Genomic DNA, 16,468 nt, shown 5'->3' with positions numbered 1-16,468 from the left:
CACACACCATTGAACCCAGAATGTGCCGTTACTCTCACCAAACCCACCCTGCCTCATTCAGCTTACTCTCTTAAAAAGCAAGGAGGGACTTCCCTGGTGGTCCAGTGGTTAAGACGCCACCCTACCACTGCAGGCGGCACGGATTCCATCCCTGGTGGGGGAACTAGTAGTTGTGGCATGTGGGCTCAGTAGTTGTGGCTTGCAAGCTCTAGAGTGCAGGCTCGTTGTAGCACATGGGCTTGTGGCGCACGGGCTTAGTTGCTCCACCAGACGTGGGACCTTCCCAGACCAGGGCTCAAACCCGTGTCGCCTGCATTGGCAGGCGGATTCTTAACCACTGTGCCACCAGGGAAGTCCCTGATCAATAGATTAAACAGCCAAATAGGTAGATTGAAATACTAAGCTACCACCTTCACTTATCAAATTGTTTTTTTAAAAAAGTATATATAATTTCCAGTGTTAACCCAGGGATGGCAAAATGAGAGGCATTTTCATACTTTTCTAGAATGAGTACAAATTGGTTGAAGCTTTCTAGAAAGTAATTTTGAAATATATGTCAAGAGCTTCAAAAACACTTATGCCCTTTGATCCAGTAATTCCATTTCTATTCATCTATCCCACCATATCAGTCTTATATATAATCTAACTTTACACACAGAGATGTTCATTATGGTAATTTTTATAATACTGAAAAGATGGAAGTAACTTAAATGCCCAACTGGAGGAGAATAGTAAATTATGGCGTTTATCGCTTCAGGAAATGTTACCTAGTCAATAAAAATGGTGTTTATAAACATACTTTCCATACAATATGGAAAATGCCATAAGTAAATGAAAAATAGAATACATACTTATATACACAGTATTTAAATCAAGTTAAAAACAATAACAAATCTCAATGCCTGGAAAATACAGTAAAAATAAATATGCCAAAATATTGAGTACTCTTAATATTTTGTGAACAAGGTGGCTGGGGTTTTTGGTTTCTATCTACATTTTTGTGTTTCCTAAATATTCTCTATTGAGCATGTATTACTTCCTGAAATGAAAAAAGTCAACGGCAGGACATACCATGTTTGTTACGCTACCGTCATGCCACAATCTGGAGTGGGGCTGGATGTAAAGAGAGCTCTAAGATGTCCCTGGTGGCACGGCTGTTGGAGCAAAGGGAAGGGTAGATCTAGGGCAGTTGTTCCTAAGTCTCATTGGTTCTGTTCTCTATGAAGCCTTTTATGTCCATCCTCTACTTTCCTCTGCTCCTACCTTTCTCCTGATGCAGGCTCCGGATTATGGCAGTGGCCTTGAAAATTGTCTCCCCGCTTCCCATCTTTCCTCTACTGGCCCTTCCAGATCAACACTATGATCTTCAAAACACAGACCAAGCTATACTTTCCTGGCTTCTTTAGCGTACAATCCAAGGTCTCAGCTTGATTTCTGGGCTCCTCCACTACCTGCCCCCAACTTGCCTTTAACCCAGACACACCTGCCACAGCTGCTCTAAACCCATTCCAGATGGACTAGCTGACGATCCCCCCCCCCTGACTTTCTGGCCTCTGAGCCTTTGCAGTGATCTCTCCCCTGGACCCTCTTTCCCCCCCTACGACCATCCATCAGCCCCATCACCCTCCAAGGTCCCTTCCTCCTGGTGAGGAAGGTGGAGTGAGAACCACAGTGTAAAGATCTGCATTGTGCTGACAGTGTATAGAGGTCCACACCTCCACGGGACCCACCAGCCACGCTTACATCAAGCTATCCCCGGTATAAAAGCAAGACCGGAAACGATTTATTTCTATGATCCCTTTCTATGATAAAATTAGGTTACACACTCAGTCAAAAGGGCATGAATAGAATGAACGTGCTGATTATATAAATCGCCTTGACATATTATAAAGCAGGCTCAAGCAAGTAAAAATGACTTTATCCTAGACTGAACCTGAAACTAATATGCAAGCAATACCATTAAACATTTAATACTAATTTTTCCTGCCCTCTCTGCAGTGATGGTTCTCTGAGTAAAAATGTCCTGTAGCCAGCAGAGCCACTCAGAAACATTCCACTGCCCTTAGAACTGCAACTCAAAATTGGTATCGTTCTGTTAAAAATAGCCATTGCAGCCTCTAAGTATTTAAAGCCTTGATGGCCTCTCTGGGGGCTCTAATCATAAACATTTGGAGAAGGAAAATCTGTTAGATCTGTACTCCTGTTCTCTCTCCTCTCCCTCCCTGTCTTTCCTTACCCAATGCCACATTCATCATCATTGTCCTAATCACTGGTGGCAGGTTTGGAAGAGTGAAATATTTACCTGCAGACAGTCTGAGGAGCTGTCTCCCTACCGCCGTGCAGGTGTCTGTGTTTATGGTTTGACCATGTGGACGTGAACCTTGGGTGTTGGACCCAGTGGCAGATCCACCCTCCTCTGCTCGTATGTGTTTAGCAACAAGGGTGATAACCAAACGTGGGCAGAGAGAGGATAAGATACAAATTTCAAGGCATTGCTACTCAGTGTGCGCCATAATGGGCAGTGATGTGCAGAGCAGCAAAAAGTGAGAATTCTTCATATTTTTCTTCTTCCAGTTCAGCCCAACTACTAGAACACCCCTAGAAACTGGAGATCAAGGGAGGTAACGGCAGTGCCGGGTGAGATTCAGGGTCAGCTGACAATGACCGTGGAGCAATGACCACGTTCAGAAGGCCACATTAGAATTTGTCAGGTTCCCCAGTGCCTGGAGGATGGAGACGCCCATGCCAAAGAGGGGTGGGCTACTCCCTGAGGAGCCTGACCCTGGAGCTGAGCTGGTGGGGCTCCCAAGAGATACACTGTCCCCAGAAGGACCCTGAACCTGGTTGGAGGACGGAGCTGACCCTTCAGACAGAGATGTCACAGATTCCTACTAGATGACGAGTTGATCCTTCCCTCCTTTGGCTGAGGTCAACCCCTACTTCTGGCTGCTAAAACCCAGAAGTTTCTGTCCAGCAGTGGGGACGTGACTAAATACATTCAGACTGCCCAGAATAAGAGGTTCTTTGTCAAGGTTCTTTGAGTGATTCTTGGGCAATGGCTGGCCCTGCTAAAGCTGCCCCCTCTCTCTGTGTGCTGGTTCCCATCTCTGACCCTAGGTCTGCTTTCCTCTGCAACCAAGTCTGGTTCTCAGACTTTGACTGCCAGTTCCTCCTTTCCCGGAGGCTCCTAAGCCCACTCCTGACTGAGTGAAAGGTGTTCAAGCAGAAGCAGCTGCCTGCTCTGGAATTCAATTCAAGGTATTTCCTGCCTCACTCCTATGCACCAGGCCCCCCCTGTGTATTTTCCTCACTTGTTGTAACTCACCTTCTGCTGTGGTTGGCCCATGACTCTGAGTTCCTGTTGTTATAACCTGCTGAGTAGCCTCTCCTGACCTCACTTGCTGCCTGTGAACCCCAGTCCATCCCAGATTCCCTGAGTTCTGCCTTCTTCACCTACTGGGAAGCCCTACTAGTGGATCCAAGATCCTTGGTCATCACCTGCTGCTGTGGTCCATGCCCTACTCTTGCCTCTCCCTTGGGCCCCTGTGGTGGGCTGGTTCTCACCAGCTCCTTTCTTCCCCATCCTGTTCCAACTACCCAGTCAGGCCAGTTTCTCAGACCTATTACTACACTGGACTCCTTTCAGGATACCAAGCCCAGAGCAGATCTCTGCTGAGACTAACCTATTTGGCCCCAGTCCTGTTGAGTGGACATTACCCTGAGAAGCCCGTGCTCTTTGAAAGTATAGACTTAATGGATAAGATGTACCCAGGAAGGTTATGATAAGATAGGACCAATGCAGTGAGCAGGAGGTTCCAAAGCCCATTGACTTCTAATCTTCTAAGATACTTTGAAAAGTTCAAGTTCGCAATTATAATCCTTCCATCCTTAGTGTTGGGATCAAAGATGGGGATTGAAGGAGTGTGTATTCAGAGAACTAGGCCTTAAACTTTTTTACTTTTCTGTTTCACTTCTACCATCATTTTCACTTTCCATCAAAATTTCCTCTCTTGGTCAGTAGCCAATTTTTTTTTTTTTTTCTGGCTAGCAAAGGATGGTTTTCCTTATCAGGATTTTCTGGGAATTTTTTTACAGGAAAGGGAAAAGCAGCAATCTAAGCTCTGGGGTTTGGGAGGCCTTCTGGTTTCTTCTCTTGCCAAACCCCACCCCGCCCCTTCCTTTCCCTCATTTAAACTCTATAAAATAATGGTGAAACCCTTCATGCAGAAGGATGCTGGGATGATTCATAGAAGAAGAGAATTCCACGCTGCCTGCTCCCATTTCCCATCCGCCATGTTTGGTTGCCAGAGTGTGTCCAGGTTTCTCCGCAGGGAAAATCTGTCCCTTTGGAAGGGCCCCGGCCCAGGCTGCTTCCCCAACCCTGCAGGAATCAGTCTGCTTCACGGCCTATACAGTGGACCCGGAACATGCCAGGCCTGGGTCTGCAAGGCACGACAGGTATCCTGAACTGTGGCTGTGACATCCTGTGAAGGGCAAGGCTATCGAGGACTGGCGGGCCCTCCAGAGCAGGAGAAAACGTGGCTCCAGTTCACCAAACGAGCCCAAACACCCAATGCTGCCTTTGTATTTGAAAGACACTCTGTAGATAAGAGCATGACCGGATCCATTTGTGAATGTGCCCAGAGACAGCTATTTAATGATATTTAATAATATTAAACAATAATAATAGCTGACTCAGTTCATATAAATAAAAGAAATAAACATTTTACAAAAGTGAGAAGGAAAATTTCAGAGTAGAGAGGCTGTTTTACTTATGGTTGTTAGGTAAAGAAGTTAGGGCAAGGGTACTGAAGAAATGGTGACTGATGTCTTTAAAAAAGGACATTTAGAAAACGTCATGACTGCTGTTACTTTTATACACATGGATTTGCAAAGCTGGCTTATGTGTGAGGCAGTTCAGACGCACAATGTCTGAAACTGAGTGGCTGCCACGAGGGCTTTGTGGAGCTTTGTGTTGTGGTTTTGTAGTGTCTTCAGAAATCATCCTATAGTCATGCTTCCTGTGCATTCTTTTTATTTAACCAAACTCTGTTTTAAAACAAAGACTAGCTAATCGAGAGTTTTGTACTATCTGCCTAACCTTCAAAGAGATATGATTTGGATCAAAACATAAAGAAAAAATCTTTTAATTCATCCCCTATTATGTACACGGCATATAAACCTGACACTAGGCAGCTTCTTTTTTTTTTTTTTTTTTAATTTGTATTTTTTCTTTTTGGCTGCTTCGGGTCTTAGTTGTGGCACATGGGATCTTCGTTGTGGCACACTGGGTCTTTTGTTGTGGCGCGTGGGCTCAGTAGTTGCAGTGTGAGGGCTTAGTTGCCTGCAGTACATGGGACCTTAGTTCCCCGACCAGGGATCAAACCAGTGTGCCCTGCATTGGAAGGCGGATTCTTAACCCCTGGACCACCAGGAAAGTCCCTCTCGGCCGCGTCTTAAAGAGAGGCCAAGTAGCAGAACTTGCTCTGACTTAGAGGCATCAGCCTGACTCCTTAGCGCCCAGGTAGGTTTGGAGTTCTCTTCTCACTCTACCTTGCCTGCATTTTGTTTGTATCAGGAAGTACTTCCTGTGTTCCACATGGCTCTATGAGTAGAGGGGTCACCACCCTGTAATGGGCACATGACCACACTCCGAGTACATGGAGTCTGCCTGATCTCCCCTCTTGCAGGATGGAGTCATGTTCAGCCCTCACTTCTCTTTCCTGTGAGGGCAGTCACTTGAGTTGCTTTGGATCGCTCAGGATTCCCTTTTATTTGTGCCCTCAGGTTTCTAAAGCACTCCTAAACCTGATTATCAGATACTTGTGTTATTTAGGGTATAAAGAGACTTGAAAATACAGTGGCTCCAGCAATATGGAAATATTTTTTCTCTCTCGTGCAATAGTCCAGTCTGGGTTGGTGGGCTCCGCCCATGAGGTCATCCGGGGCTTTCACCTCTGGCCATCTATTTGCTGCCACTCTGCAGCCAGCAGGAAGAGGGAAGAGAGGACCCGGAGGACAATCCTGTCTTTCAAGCAAGCAATGCTGACGTTGCTCGCATCACTCCCTCTCATTTTAATGGCAACATGTAAGTCACGTGGCCTCACCTAGCAGCAGGAGAGGCTGGGAAATGTTCCCAGTGGGCAGCCACAGCTCAGCTAAACTTCTAAATGACTAGTGAAAAGGGCAAAAATAGATTCCAGGGGAGACATTTAGCATTCTGTCCTAGACACCTAACTCCTTAATGAAAACTGTAAAGATTTTAACCAGAATAGTTTTGCAGAGTCTCCCTTATTAGAAGTTAAAAGATAACGTTTTTCTATGAATGTCTGCCTTGCTTTCTTTTTTTTTTTTTTTTTTTTTTTTTGCAGTACGCGGGCCTCTCACTGTTGTGGCCTCTCCCGTTGCGGAGCACAGGCTCCGGACGCGCAGGCTCAGCGGCCACGACTCACGGGCCCAGCCGCTTCGCGGCATGTGGGATCTTCCCGGACCGGGGCATGAACCCGCGTCCCCTGCATGGGCAGGCGGACTCTCAACCACTGCGCCACCAGGGAAGCCCTGCCTTGCTTTCTTTAGAATGCAAATGCTTGGTATGTAGGGGATGTATCTTTCATGATGTGCCTTACCTGACCAAATGCTCATTATGTCACTATCGTGGAACAAATGTTGGGTTTGAGCTTAGATGTGTATTCCTGATTCTCAGTAGGAATTTGATTTGTGACCTTTTTCTTGGGATTTAAGAGAGGCATTGAAGAAGACAGTAATTGGGGTTTGTCCTGCAAAGGCTAGTCTGGAAAGGACTGGGCATTTCAATTTTTTATTTTATTTTAGTTTTCTGGCCGTGCTGCAAGGCTTGTGGGAGTCTTAGTTCCCCAACCAGGGATTGATCCCGGGCCATCAGCAGTGAAAGCGCAGAGTCCTAACCACTGGATCACCAGGGAATTCCCAGGATTGGGTATTTTTAGCATGGAGAAGAGAGGAACATAGTAAATGAGATTGTTGTTTCCATGTGGTTGAAGGGCTGGCAGGTAGGAGAAGGTTCAGCTCTCTTTTTTGCTGCTTCTAAAAGTAGAATTGTGAATAAAGGATAGCGGTTATTAGGGTTTGCTTGAAATATAAAGAGGAGCTCATTTGGTTCTCAAAAAATGGGATGGGCAGCTCTTCACCATCGGATGTCGTGCGTTCCTAGTTTGTGAAAGTATTCACTCGGGTTTTAGTCTTTAGAATAATTAAGTGGTTAGAGACTTAGAATTGACACAGAGCACCTGCTGCACAAGGAGAAAAGAATTTTCATTCTGTCTTATTCTCCATGAGGTAAAAATGCTCCCTGGGCAAGCTGAGTGTCATCCAAACATGGTAACACTGTCAACCGTATTGTTTGAGTAGGACTTCATTATAGAACTTCTGAGGTCTTCAACTACAAAAATTGCAATTTTATGTTCCTTAACATTTGCAGTTGGCTGGTCCTCAGGCCCATTTCAGATTCTTCCTAAACTTTCTTCATTAAGTTCTTTGCTTCCTCCCCACTAGAGCCTCTTTCCTTCTTTGGAACCCTCGTGGGATGTCATTTTTTTGGTAACATTTCTTATTTTCCCTTTAGAGGAGATATCTGTGTATTCATCTTATCCCTCCCACTCTAGGCTCTTTAAGTTAAAGGACTTCTTCATCCTTACACCCCTGCGCTGACGAGGACAGTGTCAACAAACACGTCTTGACTTGGATGAGTAATTCTCTGACCTCACTGGGTTTGAGTTCAGAAGCTGCTCTTCTGGGCATCAGTTCTTTCTGCTTGTATTTCCTCATGAAATGGTGTACCTTGTCTGTCCTCAAGTTCTTCATGTGTAAAATAAGGGGCTGGATGAATTCATCTCTAGGCTCCCTTCCAGCTCTGCCTCGTTCTGCTTCTCAGGGCTGGGCTGGAACAACTGTCCAGTCGTCGGCGACCCGGGGGAGAGCCGCATTAGCTGGATGTTGCCCAGGTGGCCACTGCACTGCCGTCTAGATTGCCCTGGCCACGCAGTGGGGGTGGAGCAGGCGCGAGGCTGAGTGATGGCAATGATGCTGCTTTCCCCAGGTACGTGTGCATCGCCATGGAGGCGCTGGACCAGCTGCTCATGGCCTGTCACTGCCAGAGCATCAACCTCTTCGTGGAGAGTTTCCTCAAGATGGTGGCCAAGCTGCTTGAGTCTGAGAAGCCCAACCTGCAGATCCTTGGCACCAACTCGGTAAGGGGGCCCAAGGGGCTTTGCGGGTGGGGATGGTGGGGAGGGGGTGTAGGACCTCTGGGCCAGCATGGTGAGGATCCATTCCTATTTGGTTTCTGACTTTTAAAAATGATTTTTCCCTTAAATAAGTTTAGGTGAGGCCCCAATAGATGTAAAAATAGAAAGGGAGGTATTTGTTTGAGAGCGGGGGGTGCCCAGTGCCCTCAGAGCTTGGCCCCTGACTCCATGGGGCATCCTTTGAAAGCTGTCCAGGTTGTGCTTCTTTCGAAGACGAAGTAAACGGATGTTCACAGGACAGAGGGATCAGATAAGTGGGAAGATCACAGGGAAGCAGGAAACAGGGCTTCTGGCTTAGTTCTGCCCTTTCCTAGCTGGGTAACCTCGAGCGGGTTATCTTTCATGAGCCTGGCTTCTCACTGATACCCTGAGTGGATTGAACTCAGTCCAAGCTTTGTAACGTAACTGGTCTCAGTACAAGTGGCGGCTATCATGAGGGCTTATAGTTTTGGGAGAGAAGAGCTATCAGATGTGTCAGGAACTCTCAGCTTTGCATGTATCTAACATACTTGAATATCCCGCTTGTTCTCTTCCATTTCTTGCTGTCTCTCTATTCCTTCCCCTTCAGGGAATACTTTCAGCTCCAGGTCTTCAAGCAGCTTGGTATTAAAAGCCCTGACATGCAACTATTTTACAAATATCACCAGGAAAATAAAAATAAGTTTAAGGTTTGCCTTCTTAGCCTTCCCAACCTGACTTTTCTGAGTGTTTATTGCACAGGTCACAGCTGCTTTTCTGTTCTACTTAAGTTGATTTAACCAGAAGATAGTCTTTCAACTCTTCTTTCAAAGACCAAAACTAACAACCTATTCCCCTCTTTCCTCTCTCTGTGAGCCAGCTGCCTTTGACAAATTACATATACAGTAGCTGAGGGTAAATTCTTTTGTCATGTTGCCCTGGCAACAGCTTCAGTTACTGTTTCACTTGCCCTGTTTAAGATAACTATAGTCTAGAAGAGAACATGTACATGGAAACTAAACCAGTCATCAATGCATCCAGAGGGTATCTCCCCAGGGGTCGGCGGGGGAGACATAGAAGCATGTGGCTGTCAGTGCTAGCGTTCCCTACAGCACATCCTGGCCCAGGGTAGGCATTTTGTTAGCTACAGGCTTGAAAATTCAGAATCCTGCCAATTCCTAGATTCCCCATCACAGTGAATCACAGTATTAGCAAGAAAGCAGTTGACTAATGATTACCGTACTGCAGACAATGGAGATTATGTAAGGAGAGGTGATTATAAGAAAGTTGAGTCAGATCATTGCAATAGATTCAGAGTTCAGCTTCAGAGGCAGGCTTTGCTGGCGGTGTCCCTCAACCAGATGCTCTTTCCAGCTCTCTAAGCCCGGGACCTCCTCTCTCTTTCTTTCTTCATCCTTAATGGGTCTTTATCCAGCTTGTACTTGACCACCCCAAGGATTGAAGCTACGGTAAAACCTGTCAGCAAAAAGTCTGGTTTTGCTAATACCATTTCTGCACATCATATGCAGTAAAGTATAATTTTTTAAATTGAAGTGTTGCTTTCAGGTCTTTAATGAGAATATCTGAACTTGGGATGACAGTGAGAGACCAGGAAAGTCAGGGGATGAGGGGGAGCCAGAGCCAGCTAAGCTCAATGATTTGCTTAGGGATTGGCTTCTGCATACCTGCCTTATTGCCTGAGAGGTCCAAATGTATGTCTCAGGGACAGGGCAATGACCATGTGCCCTGACTTTCTGAGGTCACTCTGTGAGGATAAGCTGAAAATATTAAATCTGAGAATACTGAAGTCCTTCACATAAACAATCTCATATATTAGCCTAGTGTAAATAATAAAATTATTAGGAAGGATCACGGATTTAAAGTTTGTACTTTCATCCCTCCCTCACAACATATATAAAAATGAACTCAAAGTAGATTGAAGACCTAAATGTAAGAGCTAAACCTATAGATTAGAAGAAATACAGGGGTGTATCTTTATGATCTTGAATCTGGCAATGAATTCTTAGATACGACAATAAAAACAAAAGGAGCAAAAGAAAATATAGATGATTTGACTTCTTCAAAATTAAAAACTCTTGTGCATCACAGGACACTGTCAGGAAAGTGAAAAGACAACCACCAAATGGGAGAAAATATTTACAAGTTGTATATCTGATAAGGGTCCAGTAACCAGAATATATGAAAAACTCTTACAGCTCAACAGCAAAAAGAAAACCCAATTAAAGTGGGCAAAGGACTTGAATAGACATTCAAGGAGAAGATACACAAATGGCCAACAAGCACATGAAATGATGCTCAGCGTCACTAATCGTTAAGGAAATGCAAGTCAAAAAAAACCCACAGTGAGATACCTCTTCACACCCACCAGGATGGCTATATTTTTAAAAATCCTATAAAATGACATGTTGGTGAGGATGTGTAGAAATTGGAACCCTTGTATGTTGCTAGCGGAGATGTAAAATGGTATAGACACTGCGGAAAACGGTTTAGTGGTTCCTCCGAAAGTTAAACATATAGAATTACCATATGACTCAGCAGTTCTCTCTAGGTATATACCAAAAAGAACGGAAAATGCATACTCAAATAAATACTTGTACACCAACGTTCATAGCAGCACTGCTCACAATAGCCAAAAGGTGGAAACAACCCAGAAGGTCATACGTTATATTTCCGTTTAGCTGAGATATCCAGAATAGGTGAGTCCATGAAGACAGAAAGCAGATTAGTGTTTGCCGGGTCTGGGAGGGAGAGGAACGGAAAGTGACCCATTAATGACCAAGAGGTGGGTTTCCTTTGGGGGTTTGCTTTAGTTGCAAAACATTGTGAATGTATTGAATGCCACTGAATTGTGCACTGTAAAAGGGTTCATTTTATGTTTTGTGAACTTTACCTGAGTTTTTAAAAATTGCTCTTTCGGGCTTCCCTGGTGGCGCAGTGGTTGAGAGTCCGCCTGCTGATGCGGGAGACGCGGGTTTGTGCCCTGGTCTGGGAGGATCCCACGTGCCGCGGAGCGGTTGGGCCCGTGAGCCATGGCCGCTGAGCCTGCGTGTCCGGAGACTGTGCTCCGCAACGGGAGAGGCCACAACAGTGAGAGGCCCGCGTACCACAAAAAAAAAAAAAAAAAAAAAAAAATTGGTCCAAATAAAAATTTCCCTAATAGTCCTCACACTGTCTTGTATTGCTGTCTTTCCCATCAGGATTCAGTAAAGATCATGTGTTTACTTTGTTTTCTGTGTCCCTTATGTCTCTTAACCAGTCCCAACCCCTCTCCTGCCCCTCTTTGTTTTTCATGATATTGCCCAGGTCACCACTTTGCAGAATGCCCCACAGTCTGGGTTTGTCTGATTATTTCCTTGTGGTGTCCTTCGTTTTGCTCTCCTGTCTCTTATACTTCCTGCAGACTAGAATTAGACTTGAAGGTTTGACTGGCTGCGGTTAAATACTTTGAGGCATAACACTTCACGGGGAGTGCTGGGCCCTGCACTGAGCATCCCAAAAGGACCACAAGTGTCTGGTGCCCCACTTTTATGGATGCTAAGTGCCATCCCAGGTTAGGGTAGTGACAGCTGGCTCTCTCCAATGTAAAAGGACTTTTTTGTCTTTGCAGTTAGAAATCTGTGGAAACCACGCAAATAACCCATTCCTCACTCGTTTTTCAGTGGATGTTTCTATCTCTGGTGGCATTTCTTCCCGTTGATTGCACCTTCTTCATACTCCCTTGACCTCCTGGCCCTGTCATCCCAGCTCTTCCCACCTGGCCCACCCTTCTGCGTTTCTATGGTGGGCTAAATAATGGTCCCCCAAGTATGTCCACATCCTAATGCCTGTAACCTGTGAATGTTACCTTACATGACCAAAGGGACTTTGAAGATATGATTAAGTTAAGGATCTTGAGATAAGGAGATTATCCTGGGTTATCCAGGTGGACCCCATGTACTCACAAAGACCTTTATAAGAGGGAAGCGGGAGGATCAGAGTCAGACAGAAGATGAGAGACAGAGAGGAAGAGATTTGAAGATGCTCCTCTGATGGCCATGAAGATGGAGGAAGGGGGCCAGGAGCCAAAGGATGTAGGTGGCTTCTGGAAGCTAGAAAGGCCAAGGAAACAGATGCTTCTCTGGAAGTGTCCAGAAGGAATGCAACCCTGCAGACCCATTTTAGACTTCTGATCTCCAGAACTGCAAGGTAATACATTTGTGTTGTTTTAGGCCACTAAACTGTGGTGGTTTATTACGGCAGCAATAGGAAACTAATAGAGTTTCCTTCATTGATTCTCTTTCTCCATGTCCCCGTGAAATGTCTGTGGTCTCCAAGGTTGCTGCTCTGTCCTCTTCTCACTCTATATGCTGCCTCTGGACGATTTTATCAACTCTCGTGGTTGCAACTTGTCATCTATAGACTAGAAATTCTCTCATCTTCCACACCACGACAGAAATCAACACTGCTGGAGACCAGCAGCCTAGAAGTGGGTTCCATGAAGGGAGGTCAGGGCAGAACTGTGATGCCAGTGGAAGAGCTCAGGTCACGGGGGTCAGCGCCAGCAAACGATGGGGATCTTAGAGCAGAGGCAGCCAGTGCTTCCCTGGGTCCACGCTTCCCAAGTGTAGACCTTGGAGGCTGGCTAGCACGTGGGACTACTTGGGGCCAGAGGGATCACCTTCTCGGGCAGAAAGACTGAGCTTTCCCAGGAGTTTTTAAAACCACAGTCAGTTTTGCGAAGAATCTTGAAGGAGGAAAGACGTAATATGGGTAGACAGGGGAGGATGTCCTAGGTCTAGGGAATCACTACACCCAGGTTGGCAGGCGATTTGCAGGGCACGATCATGTCACAGTAGGACTGTTCCTCTGGCTTTAGTGAAAACTGCTTCCGGGAGTTGCTATAAACAAGAGCAGTTGGGAGAACAGGGTAGGGGGTGTTAAAGTCAAAACCATGTGTCTTTTCCAGCTAGGGTTCATCTTAGTGCAACAGAACAACCATTCCCATTTTTCCTTATGTAGGTTAACACAGCGAAAAGGCCTGCAGTCCTACCATGAAAGAGTTAGGGTTCTCTCTATGCCCAGTATTTTATTTTTTGGCCGTGCTGAGCGGCACGTGGGATCTTAGCTCCCCAACCAGGTATCGAACCCGTGGCCCCTGCAGTGGCAGCGTGGAGTCTTAACCACTGGACCACCAGGGAATCCCTATGCCCAGTATTTTACAGTGTGGTTCTATTGTTGACAGGGAGTTGGGTTCAGAATGCCCATCTACAGAAGAGAGAAAGGCTGACTTCTGCTTGGAGAGACTTGGCTAGCGCTGAAGTGAGGCCGACCAGCTCAGCTTCTTCTCCAGACCCAGGGAGAGCTGGTTTTGCAATGTCAATATTTGGAGGTTGCTTTCTCTCTATTGACCCAGCCCCTTAGTAACTCTTAGTTTTCACACAACCGTGTCGCCTTCCTGCTTGTGCCAGAGGGTTGGGAATCTCCTCCAGCAAACTTGGCTGAAGAGCTGAAACTTTGGTCTTGAAAGGGTCACCCTAGTGGTGCCCTTGGCCTTTGAAGTGTCACATCTTCACAGTCTCCAGTTTGTTGCTATGGAGACCTTCCTCATCATTGCAATATCTTAAAAAAATAAAACCAAAAAAACCCAACTTTATTGTTTCACAGTCTTGTGCATTAGGCAAGTAGCATTTTAACAAAAGCCATTTGTAAGGTAGGACCTAACAATGGTAGGGGTGAAGTAGCCAGGAAGTTCCTGCTGTATCAAGTGTTTAAAACATTAGTGAGTCACACAGGTAAATGGGCCCAGTGAAAACGTATGGAGTGTTGACAGCAAGCCAGAAATCCACTGGGGGAAAAATGAGGTGATAACTGTTAACTCTGATGGGCTGGTCATACCAAGCCTATGAGGCAGCTGCTCTTGCTGGCCCCATTGTACAGATGGGGTGACCGAAGCATGGTGAGCTTAAGAAACGTGCCTCCTATCAGCCTCCTACTAAGTGGGAGGTGGGATTCAGAAATGCATTCTGGTTCCAAACCCCTTCTCATAATCATAACACTGTTCTGCCTCTAATAGGAGGGATGAAGGCTCTATTTTATTTTATTTTATTTTATTTTATTGCGGTACGCGGGCCTCTCACTGTTGTGGCCTCTCCCATTGTGAAGCACAGGCTCCGGACGCGCAGGCCCAGCGGCCATGGCTCACGGGCCCAGCCGCTCCGCGGCATGTGGGATCTTCCCAGACCAGGGCCCGAACCTGTGTCCCCTGCATCGGCAGGCGGACTCTCAACCACTGCGCCACCAGGGAAGCCCCGAAGGCTCTATTTTAAACCCTAGAGTCTCAACCCCATCTCAGCCAGGTTTGGGCATGTTTCCCAAGTGGACTCCTACAGTGGGTGTGGTCCCATGACCAGGTCCCCCGGATTTCATCCTCTGAACCACAATTACCAAAGTTTCCATTTTGGCCTCCTCCTGTCAGCCCTGGAGGACTCAGGAGCAGCTTGAGGTGGGCTCCCTCGGAGCTGCCCCCATGGGGATACTGCAGGCCAACGTTCCCTGACCAGGTCATCTGGGCAGGTCATCTGTGCTGTCGTAGTTTCAGACTCAGGGAAGGGAAGCTCCTCCTGACAAGCTATCAAACCAAGGGTTCCCAAGGATGCTCAGAGCTCCTGGTACCAAATGTTGCCTCTTTTATTAGCCCTGGTGCCACCCGTAATGTAATAAACGGGGTTCAATCCCTCTGGATGGCATCGAGTGCAGCCTCATCACCAGATCTCGTAACAGAGCAAGAGTCCTGGAGAGCGAGGCAATGGCCTGGCTGGTCGACAGCCTGAGCCTGGAGGCTGCAGCCTCCCGGGCCTCAGAGATGGACCCCTTGGTTCAACCCCAGGCCACCCCAGTTCAAAGGAGGTGGCCATCTCTCCAGCCTTGACTGGCCTCCGTTACCAAGGACAGGAGGAGGCCAAAATATATTGCTTAAGCTTTCTTCCTCCTAGCCTGCCTCGGATCATTTCCACAGCTACTGGTCCAGCTTTCCAGTAAAAGAACAAAGGACGTGGGGTCTGTAGATGCCCTGCCCCAGAATCTCCAGGGTAGGAGTTGGTGGGGCAGGGGGGGGTTGTTCCGAATGCAGATGCCTAGGTCCTACCCACAGAGAGTCTTGTTCAACAGGCCTGGGGTGGCTCAAAAGTCTACATTGTCAGCAAGCTCCCCAGGTCATTCTGATACACAGTAAAATTTAAAAACCACTGGTGGAGGGCAGAGAGCATCAAAGTATCAGAATTCCCAAATTTGAGCCCCAGCTCCACTTGTCACGAGCGGGTTGACCTGAAATAATTCAGTCGCTCCCTTAGAGCTCCAGTTTCCTCATCTTCACAATGGGAGCAATATCGCTCCTATTAAACTCGCTGGTTTGCCAAAAATTACGTCAGGTAATGGATGTTTCAGTAGGCTGGAAAATGGTCCCCCAAAAGATGTCCACGTGCCAATCCCTGGAACCTGCGAATGTCACCTGATACGGAAACAGGGTCTCTGCGGATGTGACCAAGTTAAGGATCTTGGGATGGAGAGATTATCCTGGATTATCCGGGTCGGCCCTAAATGCAATCACAAGGGTCTTAGAAGAGAGAAGCAGGGGGAGGTTGGACACAAAGGAGGAAACAATGTGCAGACGGAAGCAGAGACTGGAGGCATGCAGCCCCGGGAAACTAACATGATGCCTGAGCTGCAGGTGCCTTAGAAACATTTAATGTTGTCATTTCTCGGCATATAGGCGTTAACTCCTTCTTTCCCGGAGTGCTGCCATCCACACGTGGCGTTAGAGATGGGGCACGGGGCCTGGTGTGGGTCCTCCGGACACAAACTCCCGTGTCTATAAATAGCTTCTTCAAGGAGTATTTTGAAGGCTCCCAACGGAACAAAGTATGAGTCAAAACAAAGCAAACATGCTTCACAATAACCATATTCGAAATTGTTTTTCTGGTGGAGCGGAGCGGCAGGCGCGTGGAGAGTGGAGTGCTGTCTGCGAAGCAGTGTCTTGAATGTATTTGTACGTTGCCCCGCAAACGCTCCTTCCACGACTGTGCGGTGCTGAATCCTGCGGGACCGTAAAAAGTTTAAGCCTCTTAGAACTAGGAACCTCACTTACAGTAAGCCTTGAATTCACTCAGTTCCTGTTATCCCAGGAACTCAGGGAGCTTTTCTTAATTATCTCCCCCTCATTCACATTCCTA

The 16,468-nt window shown here is 46.7% G+C and overlaps 1 protein-coding gene across 6 annotated transcripts in view; it reads left to right on the top strand.

The window, feature by feature from the left end:
• EFR3B (EFR3 homolog B) overlaps positions 1 to 16,468 on the top strand; it is an 88,089-nt gene that overhangs the window by 39,156 nt on the left and 32,465 nt on the right. For 5 of the 6 annotated variants that reach the window (XM_060309083.1, XM_030858236.2, XM_060309081.1 and 2 more), the window contains exon 4: positions 8,075 to 8,225. The exons of the other annotated variant lie outside the window; for it this stretch is intronic. In XM_060309083.1, the coding sequence (XP_060165066.1) occupies positions 8,075 to 8,225 (151 nt within the window). The remainder of the gene's footprint in view (positions 1 to 8,074; positions 8,226 to 16,468) is intronic. 6 annotated transcript variants of the gene reach the window in all.

Source organism: Globicephala melas, chromosome 12, assembly GCF_963455315.2.
Source record: "Globicephala melas chromosome 12, mGloMel1.2, whole genome shotgun sequence".
Lineage (NCBI taxonomy): Eukaryota > Metazoa > Chordata > Mammalia > Artiodactyla > Delphinidae > Globicephala > Globicephala melas.
Note: the sequence above shows the minus strand (reverse complement) of the source record. Positions and strands in the feature narration are given on the sequence as shown.